Source organism: Pezoporus wallicus, unplaced genomic scaffold, assembly GCF_028554395.1.
Source record: "Pezoporus wallicus isolate ANWC-B61680 ecotype Strahan unplaced genomic scaffold, APGP_CSIRO_Pwel_v1 contig_10881, whole genome shotgun sequence".
NCBI lineage: Eukaryota > Metazoa > Chordata > Aves > Psittaciformes > Psittacidae > Pezoporus > Pezoporus wallicus.
The window spans coordinates 15,880-31,794 of record NW_026637747.1 but is presented as its reverse complement, the minus strand read 5'-3'; the positions used below and the strand labels follow the sequence as shown (position 1 = coordinate 31,794).

General features: G+C 62.1%; 4 protein-coding genes across 4 annotated transcripts; 2 read left to right on the top strand and 2 right to left on the bottom strand.

The window, feature by feature from the left end:
- Positions 1-468: 468 nt before the first annotated feature.
- On the top strand, positions 469-1,292 carry LOC130598243 (feather keratin Cos1-1/Cos1-3/Cos2-1-like). The gene has a single exon (XM_057407472.1). It carries the CDS (start codon positions 696-698, stop codon positions 990-992), a length of 297 nt encoding a protein of 98 aa, XP_057263455.1. The 5' UTR covers positions 469-695; the 3' UTR covers positions 993-1,292.
- Positions 1,293-4,677: 3,385 nt separating this feature from the next.
- LOC130598242 (feather keratin Cos1-1/Cos1-3/Cos2-1-like) lies at positions 4,678-5,683 on the bottom strand. The gene is made up of 2 exons (XM_057407471.1): positions 5,516-5,683; positions 4,678-5,072 (listed from the first exon to the last, which is right to left on the bottom strand). The coding sequence occupies exons 1-2, from the start codon at positions 5,663-5,665 to the stop codon at positions 4,755-4,757; spliced, it is 468 nt and encodes a 155-aa protein (XP_057263454.1). The 5' UTR covers positions 5,666-5,683; the 3' UTR covers positions 4,678-4,754.
- Positions 5,684-8,263: 2,580 nt separating this feature from the next.
- On the bottom strand, positions 8,264-12,259 carry CDK5RAP3 (CDK5 regulatory subunit associated protein 3). Its single transcript, XM_057407470.1, has 14 exons — positions 12,227-12,259; positions 11,871-11,928; positions 11,508-11,639; positions 11,324-11,424; positions 11,202-11,250; positions 10,802-10,980; positions 10,299-10,435; positions 10,024-10,168; positions 9,811-9,927; positions 9,632-9,707; positions 9,102-9,190; positions 8,814-9,019; positions 8,545-8,716; positions 8,264-8,459 (listed from the first exon to the last, which is right to left on the bottom strand). The coding sequence occupies exons 1-14, from the start codon at positions 12,230-12,232 to the stop codon at positions 8,394-8,396; spliced, it is 1,533 nt and encodes a 510-aa protein (XP_057263453.1). The 5' UTR covers positions 12,233-12,259; the 3' UTR covers positions 8,264-8,393.
- Positions 12,260-13,116: 857 nt separating this feature from the next.
- On the top strand, positions 13,117-14,768 carry PRR15L (proline rich 15 like). The gene is made up of 2 exons (XM_057407469.1): positions 13,117-13,266; positions 14,052-14,768. The coding sequence occupies exon 2, from the start codon at positions 14,064-14,066 to the stop codon at positions 14,367-14,369; it is 306 nt and encodes a 101-aa protein (XP_057263452.1). The 5' UTR covers positions 13,117-13,266; positions 14,052-14,063; the 3' UTR covers positions 14,370-14,768.
- The last annotated feature ends 1,147 nt before the right edge of the window (positions 14,769-15,915 follow it).

The following is a 15,915-nucleotide window of genomic DNA, read 5'->3' as shown; positions in this document are numbered from 1 at the left end:
CACAGCGTGGCCACAAGCAAGCCCAGAGGAATGAGCCAGGAGCACATCCCCTGCCTGCACGGGATGCACCAGCCCTTGATGGGAGGCTTCTGCTGCGCTCACGTGGTTCTGCCCCGGAAACCCTTGGGCTTCTCATCCCGGCACTGACAGAAGCCTTCCTATGGCAAAGCACATGAGCCGGGAAATGAAAAGGCAGCAGTGCCGGAAACCGGGACACGGCCCCTGCCATTACCTGGGAGGGTTTGCATTTGCCATGGGCTTGCCAGGAAATTCCTGCTGCCACAGAGGTGCCTGTGGGCCTGAGGCACTGCAGGACGACTATAAAAGGCAGCCCAGGTCTGTGCTCCTCATCCACTTCTCTGGCCTCCTTCTCCTGGCAATCAGGTGAGTGCGAAGCCTCTTGTGCTGCTGCTTCCAGAGCAGGTCGTTCCTCCCCGGGGCTCTCAGCTGATGGGGGCTGTGCTAGCGCAGGGCTGGGAGCTGCTTCTCGGGGGGCAGAGGGAAGGGGAGAGAAGGGCTTGTGCAGAGAGAGGCTGGGACTGAGCTGAGGCGGCTGCTGGGCTTGGAGGTGGTCAGCGTGTGCTGGGCCAGGAGGTGCCTTGGCTTGCCCAGGCTTGGGTGCAGAGCTGCTGCTGCCGTGTCCCATCCTCTGCTTGCCCCTGCCCTGTGTCCAGGTGAAGCTCCAGCATCCAGACATGTCCTGCTGCAACCCGTGCGTGCCCTGCCAGCCCTGCGGCCCGACCCCGCTGGCCAACAGCTGCAATGAGTGCTGTGTCAGGCAGTGCCAGAGCTCCACCGTCGTCATTGAGCCTTCCCCCGTGGTGGTGACCCTGCCCGGCCCCATCCTCAGCTCCTTCCCTCAGAACACCGTTGTGGGCTCCTCCACCTCCGCCGCCGTTGGCAGCATCCTCAGCTGTGAGGGAGTGCCCATCAACTCCGGGGGCTTCGACCTCTCCTGCATCACCAACCGCTACTGCTGCAGACCCTGCTAAAGCTGCTGCCAGCATCCTCGGGCAAGGACCTCCACGACCTCACACCATGGATCTGCACAGGAGATAGAGCTTCGCGGCGCTGTTTCCTTCTCCCACTGTCCTCTCCATTCCTTTCCTGTCTCCACCTCCCGCACCAGCCCCGTGGGGACCTCTTGGCCTCCCTCCCTCCTCCCTCCCAGTGAGGGACAGGCAGACGGACACCCTGCAGGAGCTGCACCGCCTCTTGGTGGCTGCCCCTGGTGCTCCCTGGGAGCCACCTCCTTTTCTTCTTTACCCTCATTAAAGTTGTGCTGCATCCAAGCCTGGGCCTCCGAGTCCTCCTTCCTTCCATGGGAACTCTTCCACTCTGCTCAGGGGAAAAGGTGGCTTCCTGGAGACGATTTATGTTGGTTGCAAAAATGACTTTTCCTCATTCCCAGAGGAAGAGAGGGCAGGACTGCCTGCACTGGGATACCTCTTGTGCTGTGTGCCTTGGAGCTGAGGAAGACATCCCTGACTCCTCCACAGGGAATGGCCATCCGTTCTTGAATCTTTGCTGTATCTCTTCCCAGATGGGCCTGGAGCGCTGGCCCTGAAGCACGTTCAAGAAGAGGATGGTTCCAAAGGGTGGCACTAATATCTGGGGACAGCTTCATTTCTGCCTTCTCCTCCATTCCATCACCTCGTCTAGGGTCCATGGCTAGCACACAGAGGCACAGGTAGATGGGACCTCACACAGTCCTTCAGAGCTAGACATGCAGGGCTGAGGTAGCTCATGGGTTAGTACCAGTCCCAGTCCCAAAGTGGAGTCCCCACTGCCTGTGAATACACCAGATCATGGTTGTGTATCTGAGGCTGTTTGCGAAGAAACCAAACAAGAAACCACTTCTTTTTTTAAGGCAAAAGCTAAAAGCAGCAGGTCAGATGGGTTCTTTGGACCAGAAGCAGTCAGGAGCTATCAGAGATGACAAGAAGAGTTCCCAGAGGATGTCAGCATCACACAGAGAGACAGGGAGGAAAGGACAGAAACAGACGGATGAAGAGCAGGCTGAGGGAAGATGGGATGAGAGCAGATGCAGGGAAGGACAGGAGGACAGTCCAGGGCAAAGAGAAGAAGCAGGAGGTCCAAGCAGACTCGAGGGAGCTGTGGGGCCACCCCAGGCCCGGCTTGATAGGCACAGCTCAAGCCCCGGTACAGTGCTGAAACCTGCTGGTTTTCACTGGGCACCCGCCTGCTCCAATGCAACGCTGCAGGTGACAGCCACTCCTTACCCCAACCCTTCCGCACACCCTGGCACCCAGGGACTCCCTGCCCCAGGGCATGGCTCCCTCTTACCTCACTCTCCTCTGACACCAGGGTTCCACAGAGCCAACACGAAGCCAAGGGGGTTCATTAGTGCAGCTCATGAAACAGCTCACGAAAGGGGGAACAAGGGCAGCGGGAGGCTGTAGAACAACACCACACATCAGTTCCTGATGGGAAGAGGGGGCTATATTCCCTCATCCCTGCCGTTAGAGAGGGCAGCAATGCCAGGGCAAAGCACCAAGCCTTTGGTCCTATCCTTAGCCAAATAAAGAGAAGCAGGGCAGCAGCAAAGGATATTTGTTTTAGTCCCATAGGCTCTCCTTGAGCTTCCCAAATCCTTACGTCCATCCCATTTTCCCCTTCTTATCGGTTGCAAAGTCCACGTGGCCTTTCCCCAAAGCTCTGCCCGTATTTTCTTCAGGGCTCATCAATTTGCTATGGGAGACTTTTCGGCTTGGTTATCATTATCCCTTGTATATGGGTTTGGTTACTGCATCCCCCTTTATTATCCCACACTATGGACCACGCTGCCCGACTCCATCCAACCTATCCTCATACATGGGAGGATGGCTGGTCAAGGACTGCAGGGCTGGAAGGAGCTTGGCTTTCCCTGCCAACTGGGCTGAAAACAACCCCATAGGAGTGCCCCACAACAATGCCTCCAGCCTGCAAGGGAGCCCTGCAGCACTTTGGACCCACGTTATGCCAGCGATGACATAAGCCTGGAATTCTCATCAGCCCTCGAAGCAAATATCCAGGGGGGAGAGATCATGGTCTAAACATGGGAATTCAAAGATAATAGGGCAGGAATCTCAAACACAGGCCATGCCATTAGCTGGCGGGTTTTGGATGAGCCTTCCAGGACATCATTGCTTCCACAAAGGGTTTCTCTAGGCCTGGAGCAGTGCAGGACCGGGACCGTTCTTAACTCATCTACTTGGCTCCTTGTGGCACAGGAGAGCTGGAAGCTGTGGCCTCTTCCTCCAGGATGTGGAGGATGAATGAACATCCCAGCTCAGTGCTGTGCTGAGGCGTGGGGCTGCCTGTAATGGAAGCGGGGATGGAGAAAAGGTCTGGTATGAAGGGATGCTGAGGATTCCATGAAGCGGGTTCTGAGCTCTGGACTAGACAGAAGCCTTCTTGGGCCTGGATGCTCTTGGCAGGGTCCTTGAGATCCGAAGGCAAGGAATTACATGCGCTTTGCTGTATAGCCCCTGCCTCCTCACACAGTGGGTACCTTGCATTGCGGATTGAGAGGCTGCTCCTCATCCAACCCCATGCCCTGCTTTCCTCTCCCAAGGGACACATCCTGCTGTGCCCATTGCAGAGAGCCCTGCTGCCCACCAGCTCCAATGAGCCCTGTGTCAGGCAGTGCCAGCGCTGGATGGTTGTCATTGAGCCTTCCCCTGTGCTGATGCCCAGCCCCATCCTCAGCTCCTTCCCAGAGAAATCCATTCTGGACTCTTTGTGCATTGGGAGGCCACAGCAGTTCACCAAGGAGCCTTTTGCCTTGCTGGGGATGGCTTGTGAGGGTTCTGTGCTGCCTGAGCACTGCCAATCCAGCTCTGGAGTGCCTGTAGGTTCCGAGCTGCCTACCTAGGTTCCTACCTGCCTATGTAGGTGCATGGCTCCCCTTGAGCCTCGCAGCTCACAAGCAGGCTCCCTGGGGCAGATGTATGGGATCCCAGGCAGCCCTCGGAGAGTTTAGATCCACCTTTTGGGATGAGGTTTGGAGAAGGCAAAGGATGGGAGATGTGTGGTGAGCAATGGGGCTGGAACACAAGACTCTCCCCATCCCTTTCCCAAAGGCTGAGGAGGGCATTTGTGTGCGGGAAAGGAGCAAGTTGATGGTTGCTGGCCCTATAGGAGCCAGGGACATCTTCCTCAGTGCCTTGAACAGAGCCCAGCACCCGTGTCTCACCCTTCCCTCCCTCCGGGAACGCTGATGCCTCTCCTTTGTGCCTGCAAGATCTCCCCAGAGCGATGCTGCTCTCTCTGGCAGCTGGGGATTGCATCCAGAGACAGAAGGACCACACAGAAGCCAAGGCTGGGATGCAGCAGAACTTTAATGAGTTGAAAGAGGGAAAGGAGCTCCCCTGAGCGGGGCCATGGTGCAGGGAACACCAGGGGACCTTGGAGTCTGTGTGCCTTGGCCAGGCTGGAGTGTGCACCAGGTGTCTGCCCTCCTGAGAGGAAGAGGGGCAGCAGGTCCCTCCTCTGATGGGGCTTAGCAGGTCATTAGAGCCCAGGGAGCAGAAGACAACAGAGGAAAAGGAGAGAGGAAGAAGAGGGAGAGAACAGGCAAGTTACAAAAGGCCACATTTCCAGACTGCCCAGGCATGCCTCTTTCTGCCTTCGTTTGCAGGTGGAGCTGTGGATGCTCGGTGCCTCTGAGAGCAATGGCCGGGAGGTCCGTGCTCAGTCCATTACCATCTCCTGGGTTCCTGGTGTCCTTCAGTGGGGCATCTGCAGCAGCTTTAGCAGGGTCTGCAGCAGTAGCGGTTGGTGATGCAGGAGAGGTCGAAGCCCCCGGAGTTGATGGGCACTCCCTCACAGCTGAGGATGCTGCCAACGGCGGCGGAGGTGGAGGAGCCCACAACGGTGTTCTGAGGGAAGGAGCTGAGGATGGGGCCGGGCAGGGTCACCACCACGGGGGAAGGCTCAATGACGACGGTGGAGCTCTGGCACTGCCTGACACAGCACTCATTGCAGCTGTTGGCCAGCGGGGTCGGGCCGCAGGGCTGGCAGGGCACGCACGGGTTGCAGCAGGACATGTCTGGATGCTGGAGCTTCACCTGGACACAGGGCAGGGGCAAGCAGAGGATGGGACACGGCAGCAGCAGCTCTGCACCCAAGCCTGGGCAAGCCAAGGCACCTCCTGGCCCAGCACACGCTGACCACCTCCAAGCCCAGCAGCCGCCTCAGCTCAGTCCCAGCCTCTCTCTGCACAAGCCCTTCTCTCCCCTTCCCTCTGCCCCCCTCCGAGAAGCAGCTCCCAGGCCTGCGCTAGCACAGCCCCCATCAGCTGAGAGCCCCGGGGAGGAACGACCTGCTCTGGAAGCAGCAGGAGCAGCCTTTCCATCACCAAGAACCAGCCCCAGGGGAGTTCTTTCCAAAGCAAGAGCCCAAGAGTCCCCTCAGCCCAAACCCAGCCCCTCTCCGCACCAAACCTTCTCCCCACTTCCATTCCCAGGACAGGCAGCCCCAACCCCGGTGCAGCTCAGAGCTTCCAACTCACTTGCTGCTGAAGGAGAAGAAGATGAGTGGAGCGGATGAGAGAGTCAAGAGCTGCAATGGTTTTTATACTGGTCCTGCACTGCCTCGGGTCCAGAGGAAGCCGCTGTGGAAGCAGTAATTTTCTGAGAAGCCCATCTGAAATGCAAAACATCCCAGGTAATGATAGAGGCTCTGGCTCCGTTTCCTGCGTGCCTGCCTTTTCATTTCCTTGTTTGGCCGTACCCACCTCCCCTTGAAGGCTCCTTTTCAGTCCTGGAATGGAGCCCCAGGGATTTCAGGGGCAGGAGCACATCGGTGCCAGCATCGGTGAGGGCTGGATGGAGGGACAGGACGCACTGCTCCACTCTGCCTTCGAGGATGCTGGCTGGGAGGTGCCAGTGGAGCTGTTGCTGGGTCCCCCTGGCAGTGTGGGCACCCCATGGTGCTCCTGCCTCGCTCCCCCTCCTCTCTGTGGGCAGAATGTGATGCTCCTCTCTGACACCCAGCATCTCCTTGCCCCTGCAGCCAGGCAGGGGTTCTCTGTGCCTGGGGAGGTGGGAGAGGAGGGAAGCCTCCATCTGCTCCCTGCAAGAACCTGAACGCACCCATGAGCTCTGTGTGTGAGTCCTGCCGCGGCCTCGGAGGTCCCCGGCTGTGCGGAGATGCTGTGGTCCCCCTGCTCCTCAGTTGAGGGATCTACCTGCTAAGCAGGAGCCCGTGTGGGGCTTTCTGCACCCCCCCAGTGCCTGTGATTCTTCATCTTGGTTTTCCAATAACAGGAAGAAAGCAGTGTCCGGACTCCAGTGAGAGACCTGCGTTAAACAGAGCCCTTTTGGTCTCAGGGCGGGCTTTGGGGGTGAGCAGCAGCACAGGCCCATGGAGGGGTACCCAGGCAGGGTGGCTCTGTCCATCCCTCACCCCTGCAGCACCGTCTGCTCTGCCTGGTGGCAGCTTCCCCCTCTGCCGCTCGGGAGGGCGAGGGGCTGGGAGCTGAGGTTGTGCCGGAGAGGCAGCGGTTGTCTTGGAGACACATGGGGGGTCCTGAATCATTCCCATATCCCTGCTCCTGTTCCCAGTCAGCCCCGTTCCCAAGCTAGGGAATCACCTCTCACTGTCAGGGAAGAAGCTGAATGTGTGAACGTTTGTCTGGGGTCCTGCAGCCCTCCAAGCGATCTCCCCTCGCTGACACTTCCAAGGCTGCACACCCACAGCGGAGGTTGCTGGCACGGGATAACGGAGCCTCCATCCCGGCTCTACCCCGGCTCCATCCCGGCTCCATCCCGGCTCCATCCCGGTTCCATCCCGGCTCCATCCCGGCTCCCTCCCACAGCCGCCGCTCGATGCTCCCTTGCCGGAGCGGATGCCTCATTTGCATAGCCACACCTCCATCGCCGGGCCCACTCCTTATATGGCGGATGACCACGCCCAACTCATCTTAGCCCCGCCCCTACGGGGGACTGCGTATTCTCTGTCCTGCAGCGCCACCTGCAGGCGGAACTGGGGAGCGAGGGAACCCCCTCCCCGGGCCCCAACACCCCGGGTCCCCCATCCCCACCCCAGGCAGCACCCAGAGAGGGAGCAGAGAACAAAGAGGAGGAGCACAAAGGCTCCCACAAGTGACACAGGGATAACGGGGGGCTCCGGCACACCGGGGGGCACCCCACATCCCTGCTGGCCACCCCACAGCACCCTGCCAGCCCCATGGAGCCCCATGGCCATGCTGACCCCTTGGCTGTGAGAGCCCAGGAGGAGCCGGGGTGGGGGGGGCTCAGGGGGGTGGGAGGAGCTGGTCCTTGGAGACCTTGGACCCAGGTTCTGCACCTCAAAAATTGGCTGAGAGGGGGCAAGGGAGATGGAGGGACAAAGGGATGCAAACAGGGATGGAGGGATGCGGGAAAGGATGCAGGGGTGGATGAAGGGACAAAGGGATGCAAGGAGGGATGGAGGAAAGCAGGAAAGGATGCAGGGGTGGATGAAGGGACAAAGGGATGCAAGGAGGGATGGAGGAAAGCAGGAAAGGATGCAGGGGTGGATGAAGGGACAAAGGGATGCAAGGAGGGATGGAGAAAAGCAGGAAAGGATGCAGGGGTGGATGAAGGGACAAAGGGATGCAAGGAGGGATGGAGAAAAGCAGGAAAGGATGCAGGGGTGGATGAAGGGACAAAGGGATGCAAGGAGGGATGGAGGAAAGCAGGAAAGGATGCAGGGGTGGATGAAGGGACAAAGGGATGCAAGGAGGGATGGAGGGAAGCAGGAAAGGATGCAGGGGTGGATGAAGGGACAAAGGGATGCAAACAGGGATGGAGGGAAGCAGGAAAGGATGCAGGGGTGGATGGAGGGACAAAGGGATGCAAACAGGGATGGAGGGAAGCAGGAAAGGATGCAGGGGTGGATGGAGGGACAAAGGGATGCAAGGAGGGATGCAAAGAGAGATGGAGGGATGCAGGGAGGGATGCTCACATCTTGCTCCCGCCCTATGGGGTGGTCCAGCCCTACAGCAGAGCCAGACCAATGGGCAACTGTATAGTTGGAGGGAGCGGGACAAGAGAAGCACGGGGACCAATGGAGTGTCAGGAGGGGTGTGGAAAGTGAGTGACGTCACTGGATGCAGCAGTCCTCCCCCCGCCCAGGAGCTGCTCTTGGAGGGGTCCAGCCTTATCCTGTGGGTCCCCCCATGTCCCACACACATCCCTAGAGCCCAAACCCCACCGAGACCCAAACCCAGGGGACTGAGGGGCTCCTTTCCCCACCTATAGTGCAGAGCAACGGGTGGGAAAAGGGTTTGGGCTTTATTCAACAACATTCACCTCCTCAATGAGGCCATAGACACGTTACCAGCATCCCAAGGCTGTGACTGGAGGGGGGGCAGTTTGGGGAGCAGGACCCCCTCTGCCCCTCTCTCACAGGGAGATGCCCATGAGGTTCACTGGGCGCCCATTGTAGCGCTTGGAGACGTCGGCTTCGATCTGCAAGACAAGAGGCAGAGAGGGATGAACGGCTGTGGGGGACAAAGGGGGGGCCCTGTGGGGTCTCCTTCCCTCCCTCCTTCACCAGCTTCTGCAGCTCCTTGGTCCTCTCCATCAGCCGGTCCAGCTTGGGCTCCAGTGCCCCCTGCTCCACCAGTGCCTCCCGCCTCTTCTGGCCCATCAGCTCCTTCTTGGCCAGCAGCAGCTCCGCCTGCTTCAGCTTCTGCCGCAGCAGCTCACTGACACGGTCCACGTACCTGCAGGGGACAGCCAGGACCCCATCAGCCCCGGCCCCACCATGGGACGCCTCCCGCAGAGCCCTATGGCCCCAATCCCTACGGCCCCATTGAGGACCTGGGCGAGGCGAGGATCATGAAGAGGTGCTGCATGCTGCGGGTGCAGAGCTGGCCCAGCAGAGCCCGCGTGGTGGCCAGCAGCGAGCTCACATGGGCGCTGGTTTGGCCTTGGAGCACAGCGGGGGCCAGTTGGAACTGGGTCATGGCCACGACGTCGGCCTCTTCCTCCATCTCCTCCAGGCGCTGGGACAGGAACAGCTCCAGCTGCAGGGACAGGGGTTGGGGGGGGGGAACACTCCACTATGGCATCATGGTGCCCCTTACCCAGCTCCTGCAGCGTCCTCACCTCCATGAGCTCATCAATGAACTGGCTCCGGGTCTCGGTGTGTTCCAGCAGCGTCAGGGCATCGGAGCCACAGGCAACTCCCTCGGGCACTGGGGATGAGCAGGGAAGCAGCAGGGGAGGTTGCTCCACGGCTCAGACACCCACACCCCAGCTTGGCCCATATAGCATCACCCCCATGGCACTGTTTAGTGGGGTCAGGGCCCTGCATGGGGAGTGAAGGCGGGGGGGCAGCAGCAGGACAAGGGGTGATGGGTTTAAACGGAAACAGGGGACGTTCAGGTTGGATACAAGGCAGAAGCTCTTCCCTGTGAGGGTGCTGAGGCACTGGGCCCAGAGAAGCTGTGGCTGCCCCATCCCTGCAGTGTTCAAGGCCAGGTTGGACACAGGGGCTTGGAGCAAGCTGCTCCAGTGGAAGGGGTCCCTGCCCGTGGCAGGGCTTGGAACTGGGTGAGCTTTAAGGTCCCTTCAACCCAAACCACTCTGGGATCCTGTGATTTGGACCCTCCATGTCCCTTTGCAGCCACGCTCACCCTCGGTGCCAGCCTCCAGCACCGTGATCTGCACCTCCTGGCTCTCCCCATCTCCCCAGTCAATGCCATCATCCTGCTGCAGAAGGACAGGCACCGTGTGAGATGGGGGTGCCGGGGACACCCCAAGGTCCCCAGCCCAGCCCTGGAGCAGGGCCAGAGCCCAGGATCACAAATGACACCTGAGGACCGGGCTCTACGGTGATCCCCCAGTCAATCCCCTCGCTCTGGGCTCCCCCATTGGCAGCGGCACCATCACCCACCGCAGCCGGCTCCAGCGTGAAGTCTCCCCAGTCGATCTATGGGGAGAAGGACAAGAAAGTCCCTGAGACCCCAACGGGGCCAGAGCCAGGTGGGGCTCCCCCCCCCCAGCCCCACAGACGGCTGGGACTCACCGAGTCCTCCTTGGGCTGCTCCGGCTCCTCCTGCAGCTCCGGCCGCTCCACACGCAGCGGCCGCAGCCCCGTCCTCCACTCATACACGGTGGTGTTGCCTCTGCTCCCCACGAACCGCAGCAGGGGCAGCACCACCTCTGCAGGGCTGGCGGCCCCCATGGGGACATCAGTGCCCGGCATCCCCAAAACCCCATCGGGGTCCCTCAGGGTGAGCCCCATGGGGAGGGGACATGATGGGGATGGGGGGGGGGGTTCCCTGCACCCCCCAAACCCACCTCTCGCACACGAACTCCACGCAGGCCTGGTAGAGCTCGATGGCCTCGGCGAGGGCGCTGGCTCCGGCCCCAACCTCAGACAGCAGCGATGGCAGGTCCTTCACCAAGGCCAGCAGCTCCTGGCGCACGTTGTCACCCTGGGGACAGAGCAGCCCAAGCCTCCCTGTGCTGCCTTCCCCCTCTCCTTGCACGAGGCGGAGCATTTAGATTGGATATAAGGAGGAAATTCTTTCCTGTGAGGGTGGTGAGGCACTGGAATGGGTTGCCCAGGGAGGTTGTGAATGCTCCATCCCTGGCACCGTTCAAAGCCAGGTTGGACAGAGCCTTGGGTGCCATGGTTTAATGTGAGGTGTCCCTGCCCACGGCAGGGGGGTTGGAACTGGATGATCTTAAGGTCCTTTCCAACCCGAACTATTCTATGATCGTGGGGTCACCCTCAGCTCCACGGGGACGCCCTGAGGAGCCCAGTGCCGGCACCGGGGCGCAGCAGCGGGGTCACTCACGGTGATGCCGTACTGCTTGCAGGAGGAGCAGAAGCGCTCCCGCAGCTCCGCTGCTCCCAGCTGGCATTCCTCCTCGCGGCGCACAAAGTCCTGCTGCGCCTGCTGGCACCGGCTGATCTGCTTCCGCAGCGACGGGATCTCGTAGCTGATGCTGCGCACCAGGAGGCTGGCGAGCTCGGCTGCACAGCGGAGGTGGGGGGAAACAGGGGCTGAGAGGCAGGGCCAGACACCCAGGAGGTCCTCAGGGTGCTGCAGCCACCTCGGCTGCTTTCCCCAAGCCATGCATGGGACTTGGCAGCCCAGCGCATCCTGCCCCACTTCCCCTGTGCACCCCATCTTCATCCCAGTTTGGAGACTGAAAGGGCCCCCCTCCAAAGGGCTCCCTCCGGAGCTGCCTCACCCAGGTAGGTGTTCTCCTTCTCGTAGAGGGACACGATCTCCTGCCAGTCCTGAGGAGGAAGGAGAAGGTGAGGATGAGCGAACACCAGCCCGTCACCCCAGGCCCCCACGGTCCACGCTCACCTTCATGCGCTGCGACGAGTAGCGCCCAAAGAGGTTCTTGGTGGAAGCCTCAGTGCCCTTGAGGATCTCCACGATGCGCAGGCAGTGGAAGTAGTGCAGGTCTGCGATGGAGGGAGGGATGCGGTCACTGGGGTCTCTGTCACGGGGGTGTCCGTGTCCCTCCCCAGCCCCAGGCTGCACTCACAGGCCCCATCCAGGAGCTGCTTTATCTCCTGGTTCTCCGGCATGTCCTGGATGGCCGCGTTGATCTTCTCGCGGATGGCCAGGACCTGGCTCTGCCATTTCAGGTTGCAGTGCCTCCTGTCCACCAGCCAGTCTGCGGTGCAGGGGTCAGCATGGACAGGGGCACTGGGGGGGGGTTCAACCCGATGGGGTCACCCCCCCCCCCCCCCCCGAGGCTCCCCCCAACACAGGGGTAAAGCCCCGGCTCCATCCCAAGCTCCGGGAAGGGCTGGAGGGGAAAGGGGGGGATCAACCCAGCACGGCACCGAGGATACGAGTGACCGGACCCCCCCGACCCCATCCCACCCTGTGGGGGTGCCCGTACCCAGCAGCTTCCCGGTCTGGATGTCGATGGGCACGTTCTGGTAGTCCTGGGGAGAGACCTGCGGGGGGGTGGGGGGGGGGAGAGGCGGCGGATGGAGCAGGGACGGGGATGGACCAGGGCCCCTTCTCCCCTGCCCCGTCCCTGTCCCCGGTCCCAGTCACGATCCCGATCCCGATCCTGGTCCCGATCCCGGTCCCGGTCCCGATCCCGATCCCGGCCCCGATCCTGGTCCCGGTCCCGATCCCCATCCCCATCCCCATCCCGATCTCGATCCCGGCCCCGATCCCCATCCTTGTCCCGGTCCCGGTCCCGGTCCCCGTCCCCGTCCCCGTCCCCATCCCGGTCCCGGTCCCTACCTGCATGATGCCACCGCTCCAGTTCCGCTGTCCCCTACTTCACTGCTCGCCTCAGCCAATCCCCAGCCACGGGGGGATCCCCGGGTGCCCCCAGCGCAGATCCCGGATCCCTCAGGGACCCCAGCACAGAGCCGGGATCCCCATGGGGTCCCCACCTGCTCCTCGGGGGATCCTGGGTCCCCAAAGCAGATCCCAGATCCCGCAGAGACCTCTGGGTGCCGCAGCACAGAGGCACCCAAGCAGGTCCACAGGTCCTATAGGGATCGCCAGATCCCCCCAGAGGGTGCCCCAGATCTCTCCGGGATCCCCTGGTGCCCTTCATGGGATCCTTGGGGATGCCTTTGCAGGGAAGGACCCAGAGCAGGTCCCAGATCCCTCCGGGATCCCCAGATGCCCTTCATGGGATCCTGGGTCCCTTGGGGATGTCTTTGCACAGAGGGACCCAGAGCAGATCCCGGATCCCTCGAGGATCCCCAGCCACCACTCAGGGGATCCTGCATCCCTTGGGGGATCCCTTTGCGGCAAAGGGGGGAGGACCCGACGCAGATCCCACATCCCTCAGGGATGCTCTTGGTGCTGTTCCCACCGGGAGCAGCCACCCCAGGATGCCCACGGGCTCCCTGCGTGCGTCCCTATGGGATGTGCCCGCGGGGCAGCGGGAGGAGGCAGGAACCGGTCTGGCAGCCGCTGGTTTCGGCTGATCCCACCGAGCCCGCTGCCGCCTCATGCCCTTAACCCCCGGCTGCCCGCAGCGCTCCGTGTGCCCGCCTCACACCGGCCCTCGGGGCAGGGGTAACCGGTACCACGGGCAGCGCCGGGAGCCACCGGGGCCGGGGCTTAGCCCCGGGTTCCCCCCCCCACTCCCCGGGTCATGAATATTCAGCCCTGGCCCGGCCCCGCTGTTTGCTCACGCAGGAGGGGTTTGGTCGCGGGTTCACCTTGACCGGCAGCCAACGGGGCAGCGGCAGGTACAGATCCCAACCGGAGCCATCCCGGCACCCCCGGAGCCGGGCGGCTGCAGCGGACACCGGGAGGCGCAGGTACCAGGGAATGGGGTGTCCGTGGTGGGGAGCGGGAGGTGGGAATCCTCAGCGCGTGGTTTGGTGACAGATCCCACCCGGTCCTGGCAGGACGGGGCATGGAGCTGAGGGGGGGGACGGGACACAGCCCACGAACCCTCCCCGGGGGCACCGGTGTCCACCTGGGGTGGTGGTCGCAGTCTTGGTGTCCTTGTCCCCTTATCCCGGCACCTGAAAGCGATGCCAAAGGCACCGTCCGGGAGGAGCTGAGTGCTGCGGGGTCGTGGAGCCGTGCTGGCCCCCAGGACAGGGATGGGGCGCTGGGAATCCCTTTGCTGCAGGGGATCCCGTTTGGATCCTGTGCTCGGGAGCCGCCTTCCCTGGTCCCTGCCCTGGAGCCACACTTGGCACTGGAGCCTTCCTGGATTGCCAGAGCCTTCCGGGATGCAGCCGGGGCCTCTGCAGCAGGGCTGGGCATGGGGCAGGGACCCATGGCAGGGACCCCAGCACCTCCACAGCTCCCACCTGCTTCCCAGTTGCTGTTTGCTCACTGGGCATCCACTCCTGTGGCTGATCCGGCAGCTCCCAGTGGATCGAGTGCCTGGAGCTTGGCAATGCCCAAATCCCAGGAGCATCCCTCCCGGCACCTCCTGCCCTACATCCCCTATGAGCACAGCCAGCGGGAGAACCACCTTTGGCGAACAGGGCCCAAATCAGCCCCCCATATCCCTCGCCCATCCCGCTCCTTGGCTTGGGAATGCCGAGGGACACCCGGGGAAGGATTCCATCCCCTCTCTCCATCCCAGGGCGCAGCGGCGATGGCCGAGAGCCACGGCTGGTGGAAGCTGACGTTCCTGCGCAAGCGGCAAGCGGCACCCACGGTGCTGTACGAGAGCCCCGACAGCCTGGGTGCCGGCACCGGTGCCGGTGCCAGCCAGGAAGGGCCGGGCCCGGAGGGGCCGCCCGGGTTGGCGGCGCGGCTGGAGAAGCTGGTGGACAAGAGCAGCAAGGGCAAACACGTCAAGGTCTCCAACTCGGGGCGCTTCAAGGAGAAGAAGAAAGTGAGGGCGACGCTGGCCGAGCATCCCAACCTCCGCGCCGGCGGCGAGCAGGAGGAGAAGTGACCCGGATCATCGTCGCCTCCCGGCAATGCCGGCCCATGGGGATTCGGAAGGGGAAATGAGCGGCGTTGGTTGAAGGGAGAAGCAAAGACCCTGGGTAATCGCAGCCAGAGGGAGAACTGGGAATCAGAGCCAGGCTCCTGGACTGGAGGAGACCCCCGAGCACTGACTGGTTCGTACTGGGATGAGGATGCTCACCCTGGTCGCTTGCCATGGAGCATCGGAGTCATTGCACACCCAGTTCTACCACGGCTCCGATCCCATTCCCGATCCCCTCCTACCCATCACTCCTGCAAGTGGGGTCCATGGGGACCCCCCTGTCTCATCCCCAAACCCAAGGGGCTGTGTGGCCAAGGGCAGAGCCAGTGATACAGAGCCATGTCCTTGCCAGGATCACCCCCAAAACGACACAGAGGGAGCAACCCCATGGGGAAAGTGCCCCCTGAGCTGCCTCTATGAGGGGCTCTGGGCTTCCCAGGAGGAGCCAGATTCCTGCTCACACCCAGGAATCACTTCCTGGTCCTGGAAGCACCCAGAGCCAGGCCGGGGCTGTTGGGGTCGTCGGAAGCTGGTATTTAACTGCTGTTAATAAATGGGGGGTGGAAGCAAAGCCCCCTTGGTTGGGGGGGAGAGCTCAGGGGACTCCCAGCCCCAGCCTGGCAGAGCCGAAGGTGCCACCACCGGGAAGCCCTGACCCTGCAGAAGGGGGGGACACGGGGGTGCCCGTCCCTGGTGCTGCCACCCCTGGGTGCCCGTCCCCATGGTGCTGGGTGCGGCCGAGCCTGAAGTCAACAGCAGCAGCCACTTCCCAGCTATGACAAAAGCCGGATGGTGCCAAGTGCCGGAGTCCAGCTCCCCCCGGGTTCGCTCTGTTTGCTCTGCCCCAGCTCACAGCCTGCTCTTTGTCCCCACTGCATCTGGGATCCTGCCCCACACGGAAGGGAGGGAGAGCAGGGAGGTGTCAGCGCGGATTCGGTGCCCGCAGGCTCGGCTGCGCCCATCCCCGTGGTATCTGGGCTCCCAGCGCCGGGATGGGTGGGAGACCCCATCTCCCTTCCGCCGTCCCCACTGTCCCCTCTCACTGCCACCCACCCCAATGGCAACCCAATCCATGGGGCACGATCCTGTCCCGAGAGCCAGTGACCAGGAGAGCAAAGACAGAGCCAGGGAATGGGGGGACCTGACCCAGGGGACCCAGGGCTGCAGCACCCCATGGGGCCGGGATCCCCCCGGCTGCACCGGCTCTGGAGAGCGCAGCCTGGCCCCATGTGGGTAAATATTAACCAGAGCCAGCACGCAGCGCTGCAATGATTGGGATTTATTATGTCCAAGCTTGGCCAAGCAGGGGGGGGGAACAGGGAGAGGAACCCCCAGGATGGGGTCCCCTGGTTACAGGGAGATGGGATGCGGTGGTGGCAACGCACAGCCACGAGCACGGGTGGCGTTAATGCCACGATTCAATAAATTATTGCACAATTAAATCAGTTCTTGCACACTCCCAGGGCTCTAACCAGTGGTGTCGGGGTTGGGGATCATTGAGGTCTGTCTT

Bases quoted from the DNA above. Each gene is read 5' to 3' on its own strand.
- CDK5RAP3 (XM_057407470.1), bottom strand. The intron at 9,708-9,810 runs GTGTCATTTGTG...GTCCTTCTGCAG, and splicing joins CCGTAGAGCCCGGTCCTCAG to CAGGATGATGGCATTGACTG. The intron at 8,717-8,813 runs GTCCTCAATGGG...TGTCCCCTGCAG, and splicing joins ATGATCCTCGCCTCGCCCAG to GTACGTGGACCGTGTCAGTG.
- PRR15L (XM_057407469.1), top strand. From the start codon at position 14,064: ATGGCCGAGAGCCACGGCTGGTGGAAGCTGACGTTCCTGCGCAAGCGG.
- LOC130598243 (XM_057407472.1), top strand. From the start codon at position 696: ATGTCCTGCTGCAACCCGTGCGTGCCCTGCCAGCCCTGCGGCCCGACC.
- LOC130598242 (XM_057407471.1), bottom strand. From the start codon at position 5,665: ATGTTTTGCATTTCAGATGGGCTTCTCAGAAAATTACTGCTTCCACAG. The intron at 5,073-5,515 runs GTGAGTTGGAAG...CCCTGTGTCCAG, and splicing joins TTCTTCTCCTTCAGCAGCAA to GTGAAGCTCCAGCATCCAGA.